A 22,110-nucleotide genomic window follows, 5' to 3' on the forward strand; every position below is an offset into this window, starting at 1 on the left:
TACCCCGGGGCGGCAGCTTCCCCTCCGAAAAGCCCTCGGCGCTCCCTCCTCCCCCCTCCCCAGGGCCTGCGGTGTCTGGTCGAAGGGAGTCGGGTCGGCAGGAGCCGCTCCTCGGGTGGTCACGGCGGCGCCTTTTCTGCGCCCCGGCCCGAGACCCGCTGCAGAGGGAAGGTAAGGCAAGGCGGGGGGGGGAGACGGACGGACGGACTCTTCCCCTGGCGGCCCCCTTCCCTGCAGCGGGGTGAGCGCAGGGGCTAGGAGCCCTAGCCAAAAAATAGCTGGAATCGAGCCCCCCTGACAAAACCCGTCTGGTCCCTGCCTCGTCCCGGGGCCCTCTGTCCGCCGCCCGTCTCGCTGTGGGGTTCCCTTCCCGGCATGTCTGGTTGTCGGAGGAAGGGGGGGGGGGGGGGAGGCGATGGCGCCCTGTGAGGGGCTTCGTTGGCTGCGTGAGGTGGTGAAGCACCAAGTCGCTGCGATAGCGCGAGCTGTGTCTTTGCTGTAACCCACGCGCCTCGGCAGGATGGGCGGCTGGTCGTGCGGGGCAGCGCTCGCAGCTCCTCTGTCCGCGGGTAGCAACTGGTTGCTCCCTTTGCCTTGTTCGTATAGCCGTTGTCGGGACCCAGACATCCAAATGCTGCGGTTGGGCTTTGGTGTCAAAGATCGGCGTTGTTCTCATGAGAATTTGGAGGACGCCTTGACGCAGAAACGTGGGCAGCACAGAGAACGTAAGGCGCGAGTTAAAGGCAGTAATATCTTGCAGTATGAATTATGAGATGCCCTTCAGCGCATCATGCATTTCACCTGTTAATTTGTGTATGTAAATATAATGTATGCCCGTCTCTGGCAACTGCCTTTTTTGCAAGAAACAAATTACTGTAGAGTGTTTGTCTTCTAACCTGGGGAGAAAGTTGTCCCCACCCTCCAACTTTGAAATACATTTCCAAGTTAGATTAGGTTGGCTAAAACAATGAATGAGACAAAGAAGTAAAATATTTCTTTTATGCCAAATGTGGACACAATTAAAACGTGCGGTAAAGACGTTACTTTCGAGCTCTTGCGCTTCTTGGGCTGTTTTGGATAACAAACATGCAATAATGAAGTGTAATTGGGACATCTTAAATGTTTGTTCTTGGGTCCCTTTTTTTTTTTCCCTTTAATCCTTTGAAAAGTGTAGAGAGGCTCCTTAGGAGTTAAAACTTTGCTTGGATTTTATTACGCATCCCCATCCCGGCTGTGTGCCTTGGTAATCTGTAGTTCACATTCAGAACGGCTGTGTTGTTCCCCACCTCCTCTCACTGTACTTCCTGCTCAGAGGCACCTGCTGATGCCAACAAGCAGCCCAGAGCCTGTCCTGGCTGCCAGCTTCTCTCTTCTCCCACCCATGATAATGGTGGAGGCACCGGGAACGTCTTCGAGCCACTCAGCAGCAGAAAGGAATTTTGACCAGTCTCCTGGTAACTTGAGATCACCTTCCTTTTTACAAGCAGGTGACCTCTATCACCTGCATCATGCTTATCTGTCAGAAGACAAAGCTGAATGCCAGCCTTTATGCTGTGCCTTTTCTTTCGTGCCTTCCTTCCAAATGCTGATTCTTCCCCTTTCCTGGTTCTGGGTGACGGTTACCTCATCTAAAGCAGTACAGGGCTCATTGGCTCAAAAACAGTTTTTCTTGTTCTATCTATCTTTACATCTAGGTTGGGGTGTTTTCTTCCCTTTGCGTTCTCCACTCCTTTCACTAGGAGCGTCCCTTGTCTAACTCAGAAGCACTCGTGTCTGAGATCAGCCGTTTTCCACTCATCTCTGTTAGCGCTGGGACTCTGGTGATTCATCACCTACAACTTTGTTTCATTAGGATTTGATCCCGTTTTTCTTAAAGCATCTAGCTTTATTGGAAGTTTCAAAATGAGGTTCTTGCACATTGCCCAGAGGCATGGTTGGTTGGTCTGTCTGTCTCTCTCTTCTTTCTTTTTTTTTTTTTTTTTTTTTTTTATTAAATCTGTGGGAACGTAAGTTAAAAAATAATAATTGTTGAATAATGCTTTGTGATGGTGGAAGACTACCTAATACATTTTTCATTTTTAAATAAGTGGTAGGGAGGAAAATATTTTTTCCTAGTTGAGTATGTCTTTAAATTAATGCAACACTTAATTGCTCTGAGTGCTTAATCTCTTTCCACCACCTTGCACCTGCTTTTTTATGCCTCTCTGAGTCTATGATCATGAACTTGGGAGAAGAGGCATGAACATACAGAGAACTCTGTAATAGCAACTGGGTATTAAAGCTGATTTAAATTGGAAACCCTCTGTCCTGATCCACTTTCTTTGTAGCTCTTCCCCTTTTTACCCTGCCATTAAAATGTTTTCCATCATTCCTATGACTTAAACCTCATGCAGATTTTTATATATGTTTTCTATTCTTGCGAATAGCTTGATGACATAAGGTGTAAGGTTAGAAAATCTGAAGCAGAGCAGAGGAGTTTGTTGCTACCTATGCAAGCTTTTGAGAAGAAAAGGTACAGTGGATTATTTTGTATTGGTTTCCATTAACTTCAGTGAAGCTGTGAGTGACTGAGTCCTTGCAGACCAAGAGAGAATTTGCCCTAAGGCTTGTTTCTGTGACTCGGGTCTGTTTGTTCGGGTACACTCTAATGACGGATCTCTGGCAAAGATAGTGAAGGTTTTTCATCACTATTATACAATGTCAAATTGATCTGGATTGCTATTAGCTCTATGTGAACCCTGCTGGAGAGGCATATGGCTGAATCGGTGCCAAATTTCTGATTTTATATTGTTCTTGTGCCAGTGCATTACTTCAACTTTTTCTGTTGAGTTTTCCTGTGACTGATTTTCGCTCAGAGACTCTTTCCTCTATCTAAATTTTTATTGTGCGGTATCCTAAAATTTTTTTGAGATAACTTACAAATTTCCATAAAATCATGGAATCTTAATTGGTCTATATTTGAAATACCTTAATTTGTTTTCTCCAAGACTTATGAAGTAAATTTGTTTTAATAGATGTGGCTTGTCAGTTGTGCTTTTTACAGAAGTCAAACCCTTACTTGAAGGTTTACTGTCAATAACAGAATCTTCATTGAGTAGGTGACAGTATAAGAAAAATTTCTCAAAACTATTGTGATTCCTGTTAAGCTGTTTCATGAGGTAATTTAGATGTAAAAGCTTTCCTAACAATTTAAAGTTTTGCATATGTACAGCACTTAGGATGTGTAGGTTACTGTTCCTGTCAGCTCTTCTCTCTCTCTCTGCTTATTGAACTGGCTGTGTTAACCTAGATACTGAAGTAAATTATAAGGGGCGGCTTAATCAAACTGCGGTCTGTCTTCTCGTAGTGTGTTTTGGTAGGTCGTGTAACCAGACCAGTAATGGTAAAATGCAAATACTCTAAGTTTGTGCTCAGTGACCATAGAGAGTTTAGGGACTTCACACTGTTTTTCCCTTATTGACAATTGTGTGAAAAATACAAAGGCAAAAAAAGCAGTACATTGGGCTAAATTGTTAAATCATCGACATATTGTTCGCTATTGTAACGCAGCTTGGATTTAAGCCATGAATTAGAAGAATTCAAACAGGGTCTGTTTGATCCAGCTAATCCAGTATCATAGTTAGTACTTATATTTTCTAACTGTGTGTAATCACCTTTTTTTAAAAAAAAATCTAAAATTAGGAGTGGAATAATATTTATCTGTTATTTTCTCTTACAAAATTGCAGTGAACTGAGATTAATAGATGGACTTGGTATGTACTATGGGTGATTTAAGAGCTATTCTTATTTTTAGATATGTTTTTGAAATATAGGTGTCCAAAGCTATTTGAAATCTTGGTGTGGATACATTTTATACAGTTGTCCTGGGAAAGAATTTTGATTCACTAATTTTTCTTTCTGGATTAAAAACTTGATAGCTGTTATACCTTAATTTTAGCGTCTTTTCAGTGCGAGGGACAATATCCAGTCTCTCTGATCTGAATCTCCCTATTGTCCTTTGTTGTAGGTTGCAAAGATGGTACAGTCCCCTCTTGTGTTGCTACTGCTGGCAGACTAGAGTTTGAGAGAGCGTGATATCAGTTGCTGTTGCACTCGCTATTCAATGTTTCGAACCCGTCCAAGGAAGTAACGCTCTCCTCTTTGGAGAGGCCATAAAATGCATGTTATGAATTGTCTCTCCTTGGTCAATGATAAAGAAAATGGGGCTATTCCAGTTGCAACGGGATTAATGAACGAGGAGACGACGACAGCATCTCAACTTTCGCAGCCTGCAGCACCACCGCCCCCTCCGCCATGTCCCCTGACAGGGGCACCCCCAGCCCCTCCGCTCCCCCCGGGGATGCCGCCCCCACCCCCTCCTCCTCCTCCACTGCCTGGGCCAAACATACCTCTGCCTCCGCAACTGATAAATGGGCATGACAACCACAGCAAAAAAAAACGAATGCGGAGCTTTTTCTGGAAAACTATCCCTGAAGAACAAGTCCGCGGTAAAACCAATATCTGGACGATTGCCGCAAGGCCGCAGTATCAGATTGATACAAAGACAATCGAGGAACTTTTTGGGCAGCAGGAAGAAACCAAGCCCCAGGACCCTAGAAGTCGACCTTTAAAGTCTTCATTCAAAGAGACTAAAGAGGAGGTAAAAATTGAAGTAAAACTTTTCTTTTACATAATGCTGTAGGAATTGGTGTGAATTCTCACTTGCCTTTGTCTCTTTCTCTGTCACCTTATGTCCTTATGGCAGATTTTTCTTGGTTTGAAGGGGAGGGGAATGATGGGGCAGATAAACTCTTTGTTCTTAGTGACACACACTTGTTTTTCAAAGAGCTAACTGTTCTGTTATTTTAATTTGGTAAGTGCTGTGATTTGATCACCTGTTAAAATAAATATAAATAAGTGAAGGGAGCGGAAGGCATCTATATTTACTCATGTTGGATAGCCCTTGAGTTTTCAGTGTGAAACACAGGTGTATTGTAACTTTTCTCTTCAGCGCTTCCACTATGTCTGTTGTGCAAACAAAATGTTCTACATGCAAACATGCACCAGGTGGGAGGGAAGAGAATCATATTGCAAGGATTAATGCTGTATATACTCTCGATGTCCTAGAGACATCACGAAGGGAAGTCCCAATATGACAGCAAGGAAATAAAATACAATATAGTGATCAAGAAAATTTCATATTTAATTGAGATAATTTTAAAGTTTCAGCTTTCATAAACATTGCTGTCCTGCTAATTAAAACTTTATTTCATCTACCCTGCTTTTTCTGGACACTATAATAACCTCCCAAGAAGGTCTGAAGATTGTTTCTGATTTCTTTTCTGGTGGTGAGAATGTACATGCCAAGCACTTTCAGGTTCAAACGCTCTCTGGTGAACTGATAAGTAGCTTTTCTAGTTCTTAGATCCTGATTTATAGACAGCGTCTTTGTGAAGCCTGAACTGAATTGTCTCAAGTGATCTTTCTGTGAAGTAATTGGAGGGTTGAAATGCAGATTTAATCACTGGTGTGTGTCTGTATATGTGTTAGCTTGTAAACAAAATACAGAGGGCATGGGGTTAAGAGATGTAACAATGTATCAATTTTTAGTGAGAAAATAGGGACTTGAGGTTGGTGGAATCTTTCAGGATTCAGAAGATGTCAAAATAAGATCAGCAGGGACAAGATGAGAGGCCAATGTACTGATAGTGTGGGTGTTGTACATAGACTAAAACAAGGGGTTTAAAACAGGAATGTGTATTGTAGAGTATGAAACCCTGACATCGGGAAGGAGTAATTGGGGCCGTCATCAGAGGTAGTCATTAACCTCTGTGCTGTCTTCAGGATATGTTCATCTTCGAATCAGGATTGCAGTGAGTGGACTTCCTGTACTGCCTACAGAGGTACACAACTCCAGCCCCATGTGTTTCCTTAGAAGTTCCTCCTTTCAGGACTGCCACGTGGTGAATATCTAGTTATAGTAAAAATGGTGATGAGTTTAATAAACTGAATGTGGCCCCTAGCGTACGGTAGCTGGGGCAGAAAAGACCCTAGCGTGCTTCAGAACTCACACGTTTTCATGCACAGCTTGAAACTCGGGGCATCCTGGGGAGGTTAAGAGCAGTGTTAGAGATTAAAATTACAGGCCTGCAAAACAAGGGTTTCTCCAAGATACAGTGCCTTGGAAACAAAAGTCTGCCTTGCTACAAGTTAATGTTTTCGTGCATCCATCTGGAGCTGATATAGTGGTCCAATGCATCTTTACTGCTTGATGCTTGTCCACCCTGGTTCAGGGCTCCCACGGTGCCTTTGCAAATGGCAGGTGGTGAGGCAATAGGACTTGCCTCTGAGTTACGCTACTTAAGTGACAAAATGTTCAACTCCGTTGCTAAGCTTTGTCAAGCATGCCGCAGCAGTGTGTCAGACAGTGATGAGCAATTTCTTGTGTGTTAATGGGCTTTGCAGTACCAGCTGCTTAGTAAGGAGGGAAGGAGATAATCCCGAAGAGCTATGTGTTATTGGAAGTGCGGAAGCAGAGGTACGCAACAGCTCACATGTTTAACATTACTACAGGCATCATTCAGCAGGAGTATGGAGATTTGAGGCATAGGCAATGTTTGTGACTTCTGTCATTGGTGCTGTCAGCTGCTGTTCAATTACTTTAATGGTATGATGGTTATCCCCGGTTCACTGCAGTAAAACCTAAGGAGGTTGAAAGGAGTTGGGGGCAGGCTGAGGTACACAGCATCCGGGTGACCTTGTGGAGAGCGCATTAGCGTGAGGCTGAGGAAGCTGTGGTTCTGTTCCTGGCTGCGTCACTGGCCTGACAGGGGAAGGTGGACAAGACATTTTGTGTTTCAGTATCTCTATTCTTTTTGTGTAAGTAAAACACAATTAATTTTAGAAAGTGCTTTATGGTCTAACAGTGGAAAATGTTCTTTGGAGTTTAATAGTGGAATTAGTCTAAGTGCCATAGTATGTTAACAGTGATATTTCAAGATAAATTCAAATATTGCTTTGATCCAAACCTGAAAAAAACAGCACATGTCCAAAGTGCTGTACAAAAGTGCATGGCTGGAGAGTCTGCTCTTTTGGCTCAGTGGGGTGGTTCTTGGTGCAGTGGCATAGCTTCAGTGGGAGCTGTAAAGAGTGACTCTTCAGAGTTGAGGGCACTCCTCCAGACTCTGGTGGAGATACAGTTTTCGTACCTTCTCCAGAGATTGCTGTTGATTATGAAATCATGGGCAGTTTCAGAAAAAGTTCTTTCTTGCAGAACTGCATGTCCTTTTAACTCCTCACTCACCAGTGTTTTATACAGGGAATTTAGATGCCCAACTCAGGTTATTGAATCCCAATTCTGGAGGTTCAGCGCTAAACATCATCATTATAACAGCAGTCCCTTTTGAGATTTGAGTCAAACTCCTACAGCAAATGCTTTCCTTTTTGTAAACAATCCCTCACCAAACCCGTGGGAGATTAATTAACATGTTCCCTTGACTAAAGGCTTAATTTGCCCTATGGTTTCATATAATTGGAGCCTTTGAAAAATAGGGGGTATAGAGTGAAGTTTACACACCGATTTACTTTCTCCATCCTTAAGTGGTGTCACAGTATGGCACAACATATGCTTACCTAGGCTAGAGCTGGCCTGGCAGTGGAGCGGGCAGAACAGCATGTTGCCAGCCAAGGGAGCTGGCATTGCCTTCTCCTTTGAACCTTTCCTCTGCTCCCGTCCCTCACCTCCCCCTATCTGTGTGCTGCCTCTGGCAGACATTGGACACTCTGTAAACAGATTTAAGTCAGTAGCTTAGCAGAATGCTGTTTGAGGGTTTTGTTTGTTTTCTACTGGAGTACTTTTCTGCTGTTTTAGTGAGTTTTGATGGCTTGTGAAAGGGTGCAGTGAATTCCAGAACCTGTGCAAGGGCTAGTGAGAGGAGGAGAGAAGGAAGATGGAAGGGGTGAAGAGGATGTCTCTTCTCCCCTCACCTGGCCATGCCCTCTCTCTGTTTTCCCCGTACTGGCTCTGATGCTCCTTCCACCTTCTTGAGAGCTGATTCAACCTGTTAATCCAGTAGAGGACTAACACAGCAACAAAACAATGAGATGAGTACCAGTGCCTGCCTAAGGGAAAGAGCAGGATAGGAACGTGACAAGGAGGGTGACATGGAGCAGGACAGCCTTGTAGTGAGCTGCTAGGTTCACTCTGCCACACTGTGGAAGTGCACCTTTCCTCAACCACTCCAGGCAGTGCATGTGGCTTGGAGAATAGAGGCCAAAATATTAAACTCAACAGTGATGGTTAGTGCATTGTAAAGTGAAGTGGAAGCTGAAGCAGGAAGCTGTTTCTATTCTTCCTGACGACCGGCACTGAGCCTGTGCTGCCAGGCTCTTCTGTGCTTGCTGTAATTTGTAAACTGTATCTCACCATATGAAACCCCATTGTTCTTATCCAAAGAATAATGTTTTGCTTTTACTAATCTGTTATAAATCCACTTTGTCATGTTCCTGTTCCTCATTGACAATCTCATGGTAAGAAACTCTTATTTGCATTTCTGCAGCCACTACAAAGTCAGTATTGAAGGAGGTCTTTTTGTGTCTCCCAGAACATTCCTCTGAATCTTTCCTGTTGATTGCAAATTTCTGTCAGAGTTCAGGAGTAGATTTCCTCTTACCATCATCACAACTTCACCATGGTACTCCAGTTAAATTTCCCCTTCTCTTAAAACAGTGAATGATTCAGTGGTGGATTAACATTTGTCAGACTGATGCTGTTATTACCCCATATGATCTGCGCCTGCCGCAGTTTTCAGAAACAGGCTGACTTGAGTAGTGTGAGGATGAGAAGCAGATTCATGATTGAATCATCTGTTCTTGCTTCCAAGATTGCACTGTCTATGCAGGAGAGGTGGCAGTTGTGTTGAGGCAGTGACACTTGCATTGGCTGGCAAACTGCAGGTGTTGAGATGGTGCAAAGTATCTGAGGGAACTGTAGTATTTCAAGAGTAGGATCAATAAAAATTTAATAGTTTTCTCTGGCAGGAGAGTTGAAGAAGATGAGAATGGAGAAAGGTCTCCTGAATTTATCTAAAATAAATCATAAGAAACTATGTAATAGTTTTCTTTGGTATAGAGGGTCCCAGTGAGACTAGGAAAATCTCTTCTCAATTCTTATAGTCCAGTGTAATTTCTTGAGTCAAGAAGGCAAAGGATATCACTGGTGGATAGCACTTTAAAATCTCTTTAGGATCTTGAACAGAGATTTGGAACATGGTGTGCTGGCACCAGTGCTGGAGGTGTATATGAATAGAAGATCGGAGCAGACTTTGTAGAAAGCTGGGTAATATTTAAAGGGTAAAAAGCGACAGCTTGCTAGGAAGTCATATGCAGTTTTCTGCCAGGACAAAATTGAATGAAAGCTTGGTCGGGAAGAAGAGTAGACATTAGGAACAGATGTTAAGGCTAAGATTGTGAATCTAATATGCAATATGGTGGTATCTTCCAGCTCACAGTCAGTATGTTTGTGTGCAAGGAGGAGGAACTTGTATTTATGGTGTATCTGCCAGGTTCCCCCTTTTTCCTCCTCGCACTCCTGTCTGGAAGCTCCTTGAAGGTAGTTATGCAATGACAGCTTTTTCATTCACTTCTGATAATCTTGAAGTGGACACAAAGCAAAAAATGGCTAAAAACTGAGCCATGTGTTTTGATTGTGTGCTTGAAAAAGAAAATGGGGAAAAAAATAGAGCACAATCATATATAGAGCAAGAAGTGTGTAAGATGCATGTACTTAAAAGAGAAAAACAGTTATGACATTTGTTTTATGTTGTGCTGATAAGGCAAATGCAGCTGTATGTGTTGCCATCTGTTGTTTTCCTTCAAGGGAAGATGTTAAAAAAAAAAAAAAATCTCTATTTTTATTGAGTTTGTACTGTAAATCCAAGTTGTGCCATGGAAACCAAAGGTTCACCCAGCTGATGGTTAGTCTTATTGCATTAGTTACCAACTGTGACTGTAAGTGATATGTACAGAAGGTTAACTGTGACTATGCTTTAAAAAAACCCAGCAAACCAAAAGCCAAATCATGATGGCAAAGCTTATAGGCTTAAACTAGTACAGAGAAATCGGAGAATTAGGAGTGACCAGAGCAATTGGAGACTGGAGCTGCAGTTTGAGAGGTCATTGAGAGGTCCCTGCAGTAAAGCATTTGAAAAAGATTAGATACTGCAGGGGGAGAGATAGTTGAACCCGTCCTATGCTAAGGGGCTTTTCCTTAATGATCTGTTGGGGGCCTCACAACTCCTAAGATAACAGGAGAATAAACTACAATCTGTCCTCTTATCTTTGCATATGTTAAAACTGAAGGGTTTCAGGCTAGCAGTCATCTAATTAAAACTAATGCACCGATGTTTCCTGTGTTTTCCAGTCTTTGCTGGTTTCAGAAGAGAGAAAATTCCAAGATTTCAGAGAACTTTTTAATTTGATTCACTCTTTTCAGCAGATGAGGAGGCTGTCTTCCAAGTGTATGTTGGGGATAGCATGTTAATCATACCTGTATTTTCACTGTTACTAGCTGACTGCAGGCTAATTCAATTTTGTGATGATGCCAACATTGCATTTATATATGTATTCCTAATTTGTGCACTGTCACAGAGGTCAAGACACCTTTCCAGTTGTCACAACGTCAAACATCATGTGAATCCAACATCAGTCTTGAACATCTGTGTGTACTGAGTTGTTTTATTGTAGCAGTCGAGTGGCTCTGTTCACGTGAAACAATTCTCTTGTCCTTGTAAATCTCATGACTTTTGTAGCTGTTATCACCAAAATAGCTGTGGTAAAATTTTAACCTTGAGAACATGATCTGCTACAACAGCTCAAACATCTCAGATTTGAAGTTGTATGCATCTACAGGAAGGAAAACTAGTATAAAAAGAATTGATGCTTTTATTTAATTTTTTTAAATGAATTAGGGGAAAAGAGTGATTATTTTTTTTTCCTCTGCTTAATCTCTAGGATTGTACACGTAAATTGATATAGCAAATCAATTTTAAAATATAAAGCGGGAGAAGACTATTAGTTTATTTTGGGTTTCTGTTTGCTTCTAGATAAAGCAAACAGATTTGAGCATTATCTGTCTCGGGTTTTGATTCAAGATTGACTTACTTATCTTTCCATGGATCAGCGTGGCTGTTAGTTTGCGTAAATGAAATCAGTAGTGCACACTGACCTCTGCTTAGAAAGCCCATCCTCACATTTGTTACAAAACCTCTGAAATACGTGGGTTTTAAAGTGTGGTGCTCACTAACCATGGGGCCTCCAAATGTGAATACAACGTATTACTTAAGAAACAACATTTTGCAGATGCAGTGTTATAAAATGTTAGAAGACTGTTTTTACTTCGTAATGAAATAGAACTTGTCTTGATTTCTTCCTTCTATAAATTGCTATGTTTTTTTTGTTTTACTTGAAAAAAGGTGATGTGGGTGTGTTGTGTATTTCCTTGATAAAAACTAGTTCTGTAACGTATGATCTTCGCTGACAAGAAGTGACTCTGTATTGAAGGAGCTGGGACTGTTTAGTTTGAGGCGGAGGAGGCTGAGGGGAGACCTCATCACTCTCTACAACTATTTGAAAGGACACTGTAGAGAGGTTGGTGCTGGTCTCTTCTCCCAGGTAATTAATGACAGAACAAGAGGGAATGGCTTCAAGCTCCAACAGGGTAGGTTTAGACTGAACATTAGGAAAGAATTTTTCACAGAAAGGGTGGTCGGGCATTGGAATAGACTGCCCAGGGAGGTGGTTGAGTCACCATCCCTGGATGCGTTTAAGAGACGTTTAGATGTGGTGTTGGGGGATATGGTGTAGAGGAGAACTTTGTAGAGTAGGGTAGATGGTTGGACTCAATGATCCCAAAGGTCTCTTCCAACCTAGACAATTCTATGATTCTATGATTTGATGGCAACTGCAAACAATTATCTGTAGCAATTTAAGGAATGATATCTGCATTATATGCTATTTTCTTAGGTATTAGTAGATTAATCTCTCTTGTTTTCTCTCTCAGGTTTCCATTTTGGATGCAAAAAGAAGTATGAACATTGGAATATTTCTCAAACAATTCAAAAAGTAAGATTTGATTTTTCCATGCAGCTAGTGCAGGCTACAGATGTGTCAAATTCTTTGTAGTTCTTATCAAATGTAGTGTATATTGTGCTCTGTTCCTTGTGGAGTTTACATTTTTATACAAGTTCATCATAAGTAACTATATTTCATAATTTGTTTTCTAATATGTTTAGTTTTGAGTGCCGTTGTGACTTAGCACTAAACATTTGGAGTTTGCTACTGTTAAACCAGATGAAGTGAATTTTCAGATATAGTTAAGGAAAACCTTTATATCTCATGTAATACTGCATGAGAGCTGCTTTTTGTTGTCTGTCTTTCTTTATAAAGAATTAATAGAAAGGGGTGAGGTGTTTATTTTTTTTTAAGAGCAAGCTGATTCAATGCTGTCTTTATTCACTGATAATGTTGCCCTTTAGTAAAGGCATCACTGAAAGTGGTGTTAGAACAGTGCTGCTGCAAACACTGATACGTAACCTTATTATAATTCCTTTGAATAGCCCAGGCATGGTTGTTTTTTTTTTTTTCAATTTGTGTAACTATTCACCCTGCAAGTGTTAGAAATGTGTATGCTCAATTGTTTTTTCAAGGTCTGCTGAGTCCATCATTGAAGATATTTATCATGGAAGAAGCGAGCCCTATGGTTCTGAACTGCTGCATGAATTTCTTAAATTATTACCAGAAGCAGAGGAGGTAAATAATGGTTTTACATGGAACTTACTGTTTTGTAGAGTTCTACTGCCTGGGATTCCAACATGAAGGTTTGTAAAAGAGGAATCCCAAAGCCTTCCTGAGGTCAAAGGATAGGAAACCACTGAGTGCAGAGGTTTGATCTTCATTTGACCTGTGGTATTGAGGTTGCAGTGTAGTCGCTCCATTTCACCTACTTCTATGCTTCTTAATTAAGTTAGTGATAAGGTATTTTTGTTTCTCTTATGTCCATTATGATGTCCCTTTTTTCCCCTAAGCTTTTTACTAAGACCTGGAACTCTTCTTTGTGCACTGTAGATAACTCTGCTCTGGGGTTCAGAAAACTTGGAATCAAAGTATATCCTAACACAAATTAAGTTTCACTTTTTTGGCACCTGCCTCATGCTTTCCTGTTGCAGTGCCTGCAAACTGAATATTCGTAGCCCTATGCAACTGTCTCTTCTCCCTTCTTGATTGCTACCTGCTTGGTGCATCCAGGACCTGCCTGCTCTTGGGCCTGGGTCATCAGGTTCCAACAGGGCAGAAAGGCTGCTCCACTGTGCAGCACCCATAGAATTTACTAACATGGCTTAGTGCTCCAGAGGAGACATGCTGGAAGGCACAGAATTACCAGCAGCACCTTCTGCCATGTCCCCGTGCTCACCATATGACCAATATGCAAGTGCTGCTTTCTCCCCTCCCAGTCCTAACCTTCAAGTGCATTCACCGGATTAAAGGGGTGAAGCTTCATCGACTGGCCCGGGAGCCCTGCTTAATGATGCGCAGTTCCTTGTCTGCTCAAGTATTTGCACTGACCCATTTGTATGTACTTGAGAGAAAGGTATACCACAAACTTGACAAAATTAGCATTAGAATTGCTTGAGTGATTCACATCAAAGCCATGGCTGAAACCTGGGAAATTGCTAGTTAACATCCATATATAGATCAACCTCAACTCACATGCTTTACCACTTCAAGGTCATGCTGTCGAAGCACTCTGTTTCCTCTGTGCAGCAGCAAATCTCAGATCCAGTCAACAGCAAAACACATATTATTTTGCTATCAAATATATAACCCTAAATTGCGCTGCTTTTGCATGGAATAATGCAAAAACTGTGTTATGTTATTATACTTGATTAATATGTTTTTTAGAGTTGGGGGTATCAACAAGTTGAAATGTAATTACTCTGAGAAAAAAAAAGAGGTGACAGTAGTTCTGGGAGCTCAAAACTATCCCCCCTTCCTTTTGTTTGAATTTCAGTACATATTCATGTATTGAAACAGAATTTATCTCCTTCCTCTGAAAGAGTCAGACATAGGAGCACTTAAAGTGACTCCTGGTTAACTTTATGTATATATTCAGCAGATTAGACTGAAAGAAAGGTTTTTTCTTCTTTTCCTCTTTCTGGTTTGGATCTTGGTTGGTATTTTAGCACAAGTAGAAAATCTTTCAAGTAGTGTACTTCTATGTGATATACATGTTGTAATTCAGCCAGAATTGTAATGTAGGTTGTTGAATTTTATCTTTTGGTGCATGACAGAAGGGAAAACGTGCCCTTCTCATAACTATTGGTAGGTAGTGCGTGGTTTCTGCATCCACAGGAGATTGTCTGCGATACTCAGCTAGATACTTTAGATACCCGGTAGGTGCTGCTAAGAGTGAAGAGGTGTATTTATTTCCCAGTAGATGATTTGACGACAGGCCTGCCCCTCAGGATAGTGGGTCCAGAGCACTTAAGAAGTGCTTTTAAGGAGGCGTTTGAGAAATTAATAGAAGAGATTTTGTGGTACAGAGGAGTATTAGAAATTAAGGGGCATTAGATGTTAGATTTGTTGCTATTCCCAAGGGAAAGCTGGAAAGAGACTTGTTCCCAGCGTGCAGGTGTTTGTATGTATTTAATTAGTTCCATGCTTCAGAGATCTCATTGCTCACCATCAGGAAAAGGAAGGACCCCCTTTCCCTTTGTTATTCTCCCTGTAATTGTTTCACTTCTTGGGAGGTTTCCCTGCTTCCTGGAAAGTACCACAGCAAGAACTGGGGTGGGGGCGCAAGACAGGGACAAGATCCTGAGTGTAAGGGACTGATACTTCTGTTGGTATGAAAACATGTTTCAGTGCCTTCATGTCCTCAGGCTTCAAGTGTTCAAAGAATAAGTCAGTCCAATAACTTGTTTACTACTGCAGCTCCTAAAATTTTAGTGTAGTCAGTTACAAAATTTGTTCTTTTTAGGAGCTTCAGAGCTTTTATTGTTCATCTTTCTCAGCATGTTTCTTTCCCTAAATATATATTCATTGTTCTTCTTGTATGTCTCCACCTTTTTTGTTAGTTTATGGTCTTCCTCCTTGTCTGAATACTGCTTCACTGCTTGCTAAGGGGAAGCCACTGGAACCCCTCATGTACAAATAATCACTAGAGATACCAGATGAAGTGGTGTTATTTGTTCCGCTGTTCCCTATTCTGTTCAATTGTCCTTAATTTCTTTTTGATCTGGTGGTTGTATCACGTGAGATAACTTTGCCAAAGTGTTATCACATTAGCCTGTCCCTGCAGAATGTTGCACCCATCCTCAGCAAGAGTTCCCTGGGATTACCCTTAGATACTTCCCGTTTTTCTGAAGACCTGCTTTGTAGTTGCAGGTGTTGAGAATTACTCTGAGCAGAAGCTTAAGCAGCCAGGTCCTAAAAGGTTAGTTGTTATTCAGTGCCAGTGCTAAATGTCTTGGTGTAACCATGGGTGCGCTTCTGCAGTTCCCCTTTGTATGCTCCTCTTTTCAGCAGCTCAGCTATTTACAGTCACATTTCCCAGTAGCACACTTGTCTTGCAGGTTGGAATGAGAGCCTAGTATCCCCAGCCAGGCATGTGTTCCACCCCAATAACTGTGTTTGGAGATGTCTGACACTTTTTCTTTTATATGGTACCATAAATCCTTAGTCAGTAAAAGCAAAAAGAGGGAGGGAGGAACACCATTTCTGGTCATAGCTGTAGAAAGGGCAACTGTGGACCCTCACATTTCTTCTTTTTTTACCAACAACCTTTTCAGTTTATCTAGTGTGAATAAACACTAGCTTTATACTCCAATCTTATCTAGAAGTGTTGTGATATGTAGTCACATTACCTGAACGTTCCCCTGGTCACCAGTTTGACGTGTGTGATGTATTTTACATCATTTCAGTCCATATTATCTCAGGCACCTGATGGACATTCCAACGTCTTTGAGATGGAACAGCTTTTTGACAATGGAGGCTAAGTGCTCGGACTAACAAGTACATTTCACGTCTGTTGTCTTTAAAATTATTCTTTCTTTTTGCAGTATTGTAACGTAGCAACTCTGTTGACTTGCAGAAATAGGTGTCAGTACTAGTCATTTTCTAGCTGTTTTCTATTAAAAAATCCCAACAGCTATGAATGCTGTTGGGATGATTGTGTATAAATGGCAAATACTGTCTCTTTGTTGAATGTCTTAGTCAAACTGAGTAAGACCATTATTGAAATATTGGCACTGCTGTGAAGTCTTTTGTGAAACTGAAAACATTTGGGTATTTTCAAATGTTTAATTTGAAAAACTTGAAAAGTTCTTGAAGCTGGCAAACCTGGAGCTTGCTGCAAGGTTCCACGTAATCTTTTGTTCAGGGCTGTGGGTGTGGCAGCAACCTAGCCATTATACAGTGGTTAAAAAAAATGACCAAGAAAAGGTATAAAAATTCTCAATACATCATCAAGTAAGATAAGATCACTGATTTTGTGTAAGCCTTGTTAGAAGTCCTGCTGTTTGTACTGAATCTCCTCTGATTCATCCCTTTTGCAGCTCATGTTTTTTTCCATGAAGTCTTTGTCTTGACTGAAGCAACGGCCTTCTCTGATATATCACTTCTAAAAAGACTCTTAGCTGTTTATTAACGATATCCTGTTAAAATGGCTGACAATTGTCATTTACTGGCATCCTAAGCAAAGCAGAGGAGAAGCTTTTAGCTGCTTTTATCTACGTATCATTGCACTCTTCAGCAGGCCCAGACTGGTAAAAGTTCAGAGAGCCCAGTGTTTAACGAGCTAGAATAGCCAGAATTTGTACTTTAAATACATACAGAAGAGAGCATATCATACTGCTGATCTGCTCACCCACACACATGCACGCCCAGGTTATCGACACAATGTCTTAACTTCTTTTATAACGTCTCAAACCTGTCCTTTGCTCATATACTCTGTTTTAAAACCCTAGTCATCTGTCACCTGCTTTACTGGAATTGTTTCTGTCTGTCAGCTCTACCCTTTTCAAACCATGTTTGTGTAGTTAACTGCCCCCTCCTTTCCTGCTGTATGTGGCTGACCATCCTTCATAGCTTGCATCTGCTTCCTTTTTCACCCCTCATGATAGTTTCAGGTTTTTCTCCTTTTCTTTTTTTCGTTTGCTGATAGAGGTTTGCTGCTGCCCACGTGTGTGCCCCATGGTGCCTCCCCACCTATTACATTAGCTGCTTTCCCACCTGCCCTTGTCTTTGGATTCCACTGTGATGCCTTTTGGAGTTTTGGTATTTTTTAGCTCTGTTTTTCTTTGGTACCTTGAATGTTTGCAATGGTATGGAAATATTTAGAAAAAAAAAAAAAAAACCAAAACAAAAACAGAAAAAGTTTACTGCTCTGGTCTATTACACTTGTCTTTACTTATTTATTTGTGTCATGAGGAATATTTCATAGAATCATGGAATGGTTTAGGTTGGAAGGGACCTTAAAGATCACCTAGTTCCAACCCCCTGCGACACCTCCCACTAGACTGAGTTGCTCAAAGCCCCATCCAGCCTGGCCTTGAACACTTCCAGGCACGGGGCCTCAACAACTTCTCCAGGCAAGGTTCAACTTATTTGATCGGAATGCGGGAAAATACTTAGTTACAAGCATATAGGAGCATGATTCGTGTACCGTTTATCCTGTTCTTCAAAGATCCTGCATGGGAGTGCAACATACCTGTTTTATGCCAGAAAGTAACATCCCGATAGCTGTAAATAAGTGCTACTGGTAGCTCAAAAATGACTGAAAACTTGAGTGGCAGGAATGTAGTAGCTTTCCTGTCTGTGAGGAATAATGAGATACTTGCAATAGGCATATCTACTCCAGTTGTTCACAAATCAAATCAAAGATCAGTGTTTCTCTTTCATAACTGTTTTTAAAATAAATCAAATTACATATGTGAGAACCTTCTGTATCTAAAATCTGATTTAGTGTGCATGGGCATGCATGGACAGTGCAAATATGTATTCCATATACAAATATAATGAAAAATTAAATTAGTAGCTCTGCACTCAATTTGAGTAATACAGAACCGTGCATACAATGTAATTATGCTCTCTTGCATATATACATTACGCTGCCATATCTTGGTAACGTGGCTGCATACTGTTGTGGAAAAGATTTTGTTGTGCTCGAAAAGTGGAGGTCATGGCCAGAACTGATAGTTATTCATTGTGATTTTAAAATGAACCACATACTTTAGCTCTTTTGTGTTCTCAGACTAATTCTAAACCTATCTATTATATCTCTTAACATAATTAATAGTGAAAATTGTTGTCAGTCCCCATAGTTTCTTTGCAGTTCCTGGCTGCATTTGGTATTTGAATTTGACCCCCACTTCTAGAAGCCATCAGCGAATCTCAGTTCTCCTTGTGAAGACTTGGATAACATGGCTGCAGGGCAAAGAGGCCAATCCCACGGGCTTTTGAGTAGCCTCCCTTGGAACGTGTAGGGACAGCCATCCAAAAATGTGTTTCAGTAATTTTTAGCTTTGAGGTTCAGAAGCTGTTCTTTTATAGGTAGTGTCAATTAAGTCAAATAACTTTTTTTTGTGTGCTTCATGGTGAGATAACTGATCTTTTTCAATTATGAAATTTGTAATAAAGAGGGAACACAAAATAAATTGTTGTCCTAACTTTACATTAGCTATTCTCCAGACTATTTACTGTTTTAAGGGCAGGTTAACAGAGGATGTAGTCTCCTGTGTCAAAAACTTAGATGCATATGGAGAACTAGGCTATACTGTGCTGAATTCCAGCATGAAAAGGACATTATACCTCTTTCGTGTTTCTGTTTTGTCTGTTTGTGGAATGGGTCGCTATCCTCCACCTTGCTTGGGTTTTGGGCCTGTCAGGTAAGCTTCTTTGCTGCTTCTTACAAAAGCACTTTTGGACATCTAAGGCAAAGACAGTGGGGATTAAGATGGCTGATGTGGGCTGGAAAAAGTGTAAGCAGGCAGTGAGCACATCTTTGTTTTAAGGCTGATTACACAGACTGTCTTTTGGGTTGACTACTGCCCAAAGCTTTTTGCATTGTGACATTCACACCCCATCCTTCCCATCAGAAGGCTGTCTGGTCAGCGTCTTCAGTTGCGCATGTACAGGAAGGTTCCTTCTCTGGATGAATTCTAGGATTTAGTACTCCCTTGTACCACTCCAGGCATTTTTCGTAATATAATAAGGTAGAAGAAAGAGGATTTCATCCAGTGTCTGTAAAATTTATGTACCACATAGATAACATTTATTGCTACTTACTGTCAAAAGTATATTTAAATATAGTACAGTTAGCACGAATAAGTTAATATTCCTGTGAGTATCTCAGGATATCTTGTTGCTCACTTTTTGTGTTTTTTAAATCCTATAATTACATCTTCCTATAATTGCCTGTGGTTTATATGATCTTGATTTTGGTGATTTGGGGTGGGTTTTTTGGTTGGCTGCTTTTCTTTTTTTCTCCCTCACCCGCCACCCCAAATCTGAATGCCCATAACCTTTTCAGGCAAACATTGATTTTTGCAACACACTAAAATGAGGTTGGAGAATTTGCAATTTTTGTTGTTTTGGTTGCAGACCACTATTTTTTTGGAAGCTAGGTTAAAGAACACCTGCAAAGACTGAGATAGATGTCTCCCACTCCCCACTTCATGATGTAGGAATAAGTGTTTATTTTGGTTTTGTTTCTTGCTCGTTTAACACCTTAGAAATATCAGGAATGTCAAGTCTGGTCTTTCCTGTTTTTTGTTGGCGGACTTCTTGAATGACTCTCTAAATTAGGAGTTTTCTCAGGCCTCAAAAAATGGGTATGCTGTTTATCTTTAGAAGGAGCTTTTGTCTGAGTGTCTTGAGTTAAATGGTGGGGGAATGTGTGTTAAGAAATGGAGTTAAATAGCCTGAATAAAAATTGCTCTTTGATTAGAATTCTCTTTCTTGGTCATAAGTTTTTGTTGGTTTGGGTGGTTTTGTTTGTTTTTTGTCTGGTTGGGTTTTGTTTTTAATTGGAAAATGAAGTTTTTTCCATTCTGGTTTTAATTTGTAATTTTTTTTTCTCATTCTTAATGTGCTTTCAACATTTCTGTTTTTTTATGATGTGGAAAAAGAATGGGAATAAACCAGAACAAAGCTGTTAAAGGAATCCTTTTCTTCTGCTAGTCCACAATTTATTTTGAAACCTTAATTTAGCATAGCATATATTGTTTTCTGCTACAAATCAGTTACTTTTTTACTGTGAAAGCAAGAAAATGTCACTGAAGTGATTAATTTGGAGCCTGATGCTTTAAAAAGCCCTGTGGATAACTTGCTAAATCATGGCAACCTTATAATTGTTGATGCCCTGATGTTGCGTGCCTCTCTCCAGGATAGCTTAATATGCTTTCTAAACCTCAAGACCATCTGTGTAAATGTGGTTGTGAATGGGTTTTAAGTGTAATGTTGTAAAAAGGAGGGATGATGGGCTGGTGTGTAAACCAGTGGAAACATACAACTGATACTGGGTGTGAACTTGTTGGTTGTATAAAGAAATAGAGTAATTGAGAGTGAGCTCTGCTTTTGGACGCAGTTGCTGTGTTGGAAGATGTGGAAGAAATTCCAGTTACACTAAAACATATGTGCATGTATTTTCCAGTTCTTCTATATAAACAAATAGTAAGTACGTGGGCAGATCACTGTCTTCCAGATCATGCAAATATATGGATTTTGGTGGAGCTGGGAAGGAGGATTGACAAAATTAATCCAGTGATATTTCCTTTGCATGTAAATAGTGTTCTCAAAGTACTGACAAGAAAAAACTTAAAATGCAAGATTGCATTTATCTTTAAAATATCTTGTATGGATGAAAAAAAATACAAACTCATGAGCATGAAGTTTATCCCTTAAGAGAGTTTTAGAGGAAATCATTGAAGCAAGTGTCTGGAAAAAAAACCCCATAGCTTAAACCTTAACTGCATTGTGCCAAAGAGATCTAGGCAGTCCTATGCTAGGAATGCTGAACACAGTTAACTTTAAGCTATTCCCAAGTGTATATCACAGTTGTTGAAGAGTTGAAAATAATTTTTCAGATCATCACATAAGCAGCTATTTCCTGGGCAAACAGCTAGGAAACGGCAAATTGACCAGTTGGAAAGAAAAGAGCCGATTCTCCTAGGGAAACTGGAACAGCAGTGTCCTAAACATAGTGATGAGAGTAGTCATTGATCAGAAATCAGAACGATGAATTGGAAATCAAATCCTTGATCAGAAATCAAAATCACAAATCAGAACGATGGCATCGTATTTTTTCTGCTGGACTGCGTAGCTAGGTTTCTGGGAGAAGAGTGATATTGTTGGCTTTATTAGGTTGTGATTGGGGTGTGTGCAAATTACAGGAGCTCGGACAGTGAAGCCATTCAGTCAGTCACTAAGTGGACTCTCTAATGACTCCTGTTAAATTTACTGCTTTTCAAGGTGTTTCCTTCCAAAGTCAAGTTAATCTTGATCTTTGATAAAATTCTTTGCTAGTGTTTTTTTCTCTTTTCTAGGTAAAGAAATTAAAAGCCTTTGATGGAGATGTATCAAAACTGTCTCAAGCTGATTCCTTCATGTATTTACTAATCCAGGTGCCAAAGTAAGGAGATAGTAGGTTTATTCTGTTAATGATAAATGTTCTCTTTTGGCTGTCAGTTCTAAACCTGTTTGTTTGTGTGCTCCAGCTATGCTCTTAGGATTGAAGCCATGGTGTTAGAGAGGGAGTTCTCACCCTCCTGTGCTTCTCTACAGGATGACATGAAAATTATAAGACGGGCAACAAAAGGTAATTAAGCATGTTGGGACATGCATAATACTCTTGTTTTTGTTAGCATGTTAATTAGTCTGCATTATGAAGACCAGAGCTTGAATTTCAGGTACCTTGGCTATTAAAAGGAAGCTAACTCCCCTCTGACAAATGCCATCAAGGTGTGTCTGGTGAATCTTTGCTTCCAAAATCAAAAATCTGGAGACTTTGGACACACTAGCAATGAATTCATGACCAAAGCCTACAAGCAGTGTATCCAAAACTGACAGAAGCAAAGG

At 40.6% G+C, this 22,110-nt stretch overlaps 1 protein-coding gene across 1 annotated transcript in view; it reads left to right on the top strand.

Annotated features, from left to right (window-relative positions):
- Positions 1-4,156: 4,156 nt before the first annotated feature.
- FHDC1 (FH2 domain containing 1) overlaps positions 4,157-22,110 on the top strand; it is a gene marked incomplete at both ends in the record, with an annotated part of 31,265 nt that continues 13,311 nt past the window's right edge. The window contains 5 exons of the mRNA XM_082482714.1: positions 4,157-4,639; positions 12,038-12,099; positions 12,684-12,786; positions 21,579-21,664; positions 21,750-21,850. Of these exons, the coding sequence (XP_082338840.1) occupies positions 4,157-4,639; positions 12,038-12,099; positions 12,684-12,786; positions 21,579-21,664; positions 21,750-21,850 (835 nt within the window). The remainder of the gene's footprint in view (positions 4,640-12,037; positions 12,100-12,683; positions 12,787-21,578; positions 21,665-21,749; positions 21,851-22,110) is intronic.

This window comes from Vanellus vanellus (genome assembly GCF_965231255.1).
Source record: "Vanellus vanellus genome assembly, chromosome: 4".
Classification (NCBI taxonomy): domain Eukaryota; kingdom Metazoa; phylum Chordata; class Aves; order Charadriiformes; family Charadriidae; genus Vanellus; species Vanellus vanellus.